This window comes from Cryptomeria japonica, chromosome 2 (genome assembly GCF_030272615.1).
Source record: "Cryptomeria japonica chromosome 2, Sugi_1.0, whole genome shotgun sequence".
Classification (NCBI taxonomy): Eukaryota; Viridiplantae; Streptophyta; class Pinopsida; order Cupressales; family Cupressaceae; genus Cryptomeria; species Cryptomeria japonica.
In genome coordinates, this window is record NC_081406.1 from 651,399,614 (window position 1) to 651,404,193 (window position 4,580).

The 4,580-nt window shown below is 37.4% G+C and overlaps 1 protein-coding gene across 1 annotated transcript; it reads right to left on the reverse strand.

Annotated features, from left to right (window-relative positions):
- Positions 1-205: 205 nt before the first annotated feature.
- On the reverse strand, positions 206-1,327 carry LOC131869679 (leucoanthocyanidin dioxygenase-like). Its single transcript, XM_059215756.1, has 3 exons — positions 1,116-1,327; positions 606-936; positions 206-418 (listed from the first exon to the last, which is right to left on the reverse strand). Exons 1-3 carry the CDS (start codon positions 1,325-1,327, stop codon positions 206-208), a joined length of 756 nt encoding a protein of 251 aa, XP_059071739.1.
- Positions 1,328-4,580: the final 3,253 nt, after the last annotated feature.

The following is a 4,580-nucleotide window of genomic DNA, read 5'->3' on the forward strand; positions in this document are numbered from 1 at the left end:
ACATTCAAGCTTGGACATGCTAAGCACTATTTTGACTTATTACCTAGAAGAATACCCAACAAAACTTGACAGAAACTATGCAATGCAACACTTGTTTATTTAGTCTTACACTCTTTTTCTACAGGTTTACAACCAGGGGGAACAACAGTCCAGCTTAGAGCGGATGCATTATTGGGGACTTGTGTAGCTGATGAACGTGGCCCTTTCAATCCAGTCCTTTGATGAAAAACCTTTGCAGATACTCTTTCCAAGATGAACCTTGGTACACAACATGATGCTCTTCATCAATCAATGATGGAAGAGGTGACAGAATCACTTCATCATGTGGATTGCAAAACATAGCCCATGAAATCCTTGCTCTCTCCTTGTTCACTATACTCCTGTGCTCAACACTTTTGTATCTTCCATTGCTTACTATCTGCACACTCACCCCAAAAGAAAGACAACTCGTTTTGTTCTTGATGGGCAATTTGATAACTTCTTTTGCTTGATGGGCAATTTGATAACTTCTTTTGATTTAACATTTCTTTGCAAAATAAACTCTTGAAATAATTCGCACCTATATTAAAAAAAGGGGGTTAGAATTTATATGCAAATCTGGGTACCTCTAGTGCATCAGCAATATTAACGATGAGGGCGCCTGGAACACTTTGAACATCAACCCACTTTCCATCTTTCCGAATCTGCAGGCCTGGGGTTTCATCGTGGAGAAGAAATGTAAGAATGTTGGGATCGGAGTGAGGAGACAATCCGAGTACCAAATCCGGTTGAGGACATGCTGGATAATTATTAATCCTGATGCACATTTCTTTCTCGTCTCCACCAACTGCCTCGTTCAGTGGATTTTCATCCTCCAATCCCAACCCTCTGCTCAGCGCCTGCATCAGCACTTCCCACAATTTGTATATCTCTCTCGAATATTCATCCATAACTTCCCTGCAAATAACAAGAATACCCATCAGAATATATTATAAATAACACTTCCCACAATTTGTATATCCCTCTCGAATATTCATCCATAGCCTCCCTGCAAATACCAAGAATCCCCATCAGAGTATATTACAAACAATAACCATCAACAATTAACGGCTATTCAAGGAAAGAAAACAGTATACGTGAAATCAGATAGCTGTTTGAGCCATTTGGACATATTTCTCCTGTCAGGAGGCCAAGTGACGTTGTAATAATAATCCCCCCATTCCAATTTGACATCTGGGGAATGTCCTAGTTTGCTTCCATAGCCAATATAACTCCCAGCTTCTTCGTTTTTATATACTTCCTTTTCTTCAAGATGAAGTTCAAAAAAGGCCTTGCCCACGGTTTGCATGCGAGAAAGAAGAGAGTGTGGGATTCCATGATCGATGATCTGAAAGAAACCCTAGTTTTGAGCAGTGTTAGAGATTGCTGCAATGGTCTCCTGTTGTAGATGCGGGGTGCCCAAGGCGAGCCAATCAATGACTGGAACCTGCGTGTCATGTGGCTTGGAGGCCTCAAGATCAGCTCTTACATTATAGTGATAACGTTAAAATAATATATAAAAAAGGGTAGGCGGTAGAAATGTATATTTACAAAGTCAAGTTAAATAGGATTGAGTCGTCAATGGGACTTTGGTCTACTGGTGAAGTTGAATGGCTTCAAATGATCCCACCAGGGATCAAGTCTTGCCGACATCATAAGGGATGAGGCTGGGATTGTGCCTCGGGTAAATTTGGCGGAATGGATACCCCTCAGTCCTTGGCTCTTAGCTGAAGAGGTTCAGTCTATTGGCTCGTGCCCCCATATCGGGTGGCAAAAAATATTTTGTGAAGGACCTCGTTGGGTTGTGAAGGCCCTCTTTGGGTTGGTAACTTGCGGGCTTCATGTCCTTGTGCTCGCAAGTCTAGACCTCCATCAAAAAACTAAAATAGGGTTGAATCCTAAAAAATGGCTAAAAATAAAGTACAAAGTCTCTAAAATATTAGATAATTAATGTAATGACAATTTAAAGGTGGATTGTGATCATTAGGTTTCTTCCACACATTTTTAAGGATAGTATCATTAATCAAGTTTCAACTAATGAAAGCACCAACTTCATTAAGATTCTCTTTGGTAGGTGGCTAAGCACGAACCAAAGAAATGATGTTGTAGACAAGGGAACTTGTTTGTGTCAAGCTAGCGAACTCCTCCACACTTAGGAGTAGAAGCAAAGGGTTGTCAAGAGATTTGAGACCATCCTCCATGGGTAGTAGAGTGTGAAATTTTGAGATGGCAAAGCATAAGAGTGAGAGCCTCAGTTACCATGATCATATCTAGCAGAATGAAAATGTCCACATTGATGACCTCTTAGAGAGGTGGACTCAAGAGTCTCCCCATCTACAGAGTAGAGGGTATTGCCCTAGCAGTCTAACAACTCTTGAAGATGAGCAAGTTCCAATGCAACTTTTCAAGCTTGCACCTGAATTTGCATAGGAAAATTAGAACATATGATGGCTTCAATGTATGGAAAAAATGAGTATCAACAACACACACACATGATGGCTTCAATGTATAGGAAAAAAGTGAGTATCAACAACACATTCAGTCAAAGAACAACATTCCCATCCTTTCATATGTTGAAAATAATTTAAACCTTGAAAGCATGCTAGATTTAGATATAATTGATTAGGAGAAAGATCAATCTCTCAATTAAAACATATGCCAAGAAGGAGTACACTAAAAAAGGGCTTAAAAAAGAGGAATTAAACTATCAATAATGATTAAGTTGATTCACCATAGAGGAAAATGTGGAGACATCCAAGAGTAGCCCTTATATGACCTATAATTCCAAAAGAGACTATATGTATATCACTTCCAATCTTTCCACCAAGGCTTATGAATTAAACTTTAATTTTATGCAACATCTGGGGACGAATAATAGCAATAGCAAATTGAAACCTCTCTTAGTACTAGTTGGAAAGCTTAAACTGAATATTAAAATTAGCCTAAGACAAGAAATTATTGGTGGCTCAATGAATGATATCAAATATAACTCATAAACTCCATGTTTAAAGAACTTCAAAGTATAAATCCAAGGTAACTTGGCTAGAGTTCTACCTTGGGAATTGAAAATATGATACCACTAGATGGACTTGTAATTGATTGATAAACCACTATGAAAAGTATCTCCTACCTAGTGGAGCCAAGATTTAATGGATTCCCAAGCCCTCCATATGCTTTTGAGTGCAAAGTAGCCTTGAATGGTAACATGCCCCCTCATAGTGAGAAGGGTTCCTATGTCTAGGCCTTTCTGTGTTGGATATCTTAAAGGTGTATCGACACCAATATAATGATGAACATGGATTTAGATTCATTACCATAGACAACCTAAATGATCGATTTAACACACAAGGAAATGCCTTGTTTGCAAATAGAAATCAAACCAAGCCATCCAACCTCTTGAGGAAGGCAATAAAACTATTAGGCCACATTACAAGTGCCTTGATGTCCTTCATTGAAATCTAGACAAAGAAAATATTTGAGAAGCTTCTCTATCTCAAAGAAGTATCTTTAGGGACTAGGGCCTAGATCGATTGACAAAATCTTTCTATGGTAGGTATGAGGCCACGAAGTCCAGTCTCCACCCTACCTACGTGCCATTTGAGGGTGTGCCATGCCAACACTACCAATCACATAAAAAGTTGATGCATTGCAATTTATATGGTGGCTACCCGATTCCTGAAATCTCAGAAATATAAATAAAACAATTATTTTTGAAGGGGACCCAACAAGAGGAATGATAGAACGTGCAAGGTGGCAAAATTTTTAGAACATTTTTTGGAAATTTCTAGCCTAAGAAAGAGGCTTGGTGATGGATACTATTGAAGTTTCTTTTCCATTCTCATTAGCAAGAATTACCAAAGATCTTGAGATGTCTAGAAAGAAAAATGAATACCCAAGAAGCAAATTCTTCAACCATGTTGAATCCACTTCCAACTAAATGAGTCAAGCCAAACTGGTTTAAGAAGGAAATATTATCTATACCAAAGAGTATTTTTCCATTCAATACTAGAGATGGAGGCTTGACAAAAAAATTCTAGGCATTAAAAATGCCTTTTTGATGCTATTCTCCTCTCCAATGAAAGTGATGGAGGAATCACTAGCAAAATACCCATTGACTAATTGTTAGAATGAATTAAAACATTAAAAAAATGTTTCTAATGTGTGAACCTAGGGTAATTAAATAAGTAGGGATAATAAACCTATATTATCTAATAATAAATATGGTTGGAAGTTGAGAATATAAAACTAGACAATGCATTTTAAAAGGAGAATAAGATGAAGGATGGTAACTAGCTCTATAATTGAAAAATGATACCCATGAATAAGATTTTAGATTTATTTTTTTAATTAAAGAGGTAAAAACCCGTTATATTGATATTATAAAATAGACTATTACATAGAGAGATCTTACATAGATTGAAACTACCAAACTGAGACCCCAACATAACTTTCAATTCAAGAATTTCCTTCACAGTTCGCTTATGCTATGCTACTAGTTCCATCTCATTAGGCAGTTTGTTTGGTCCCAAGAATAAATTTCAAAATAAATATCCAAAGATTCT

What these genes read in the sequence shown, in the direction of transcription:
- LOC131869679 (XM_059215756.1), bottom strand. Translation starts at nt 1,327, where the DNA reads ATGCAAACCGTGGGCAAGGCCTTTTTTGAACTTCATCTTGAAGAAAAG. An exon ending in AAACAGCTATCTGATTTCAC is followed by an intron (nt 937 to 1,115) that starts GTATACTGTTTT and finishes TGTTATTTGCAG; the next exon opens with GGAAGTTATGGATGAATATT. An exon ending in ATATTGCTGATGCACTAGAG is followed by an intron (nt 419 to 605) that starts GTACCCAGATTT and finishes GTGAGTGTGCAG; the next exon opens with ATAGTAAGCAATGGAAGATA.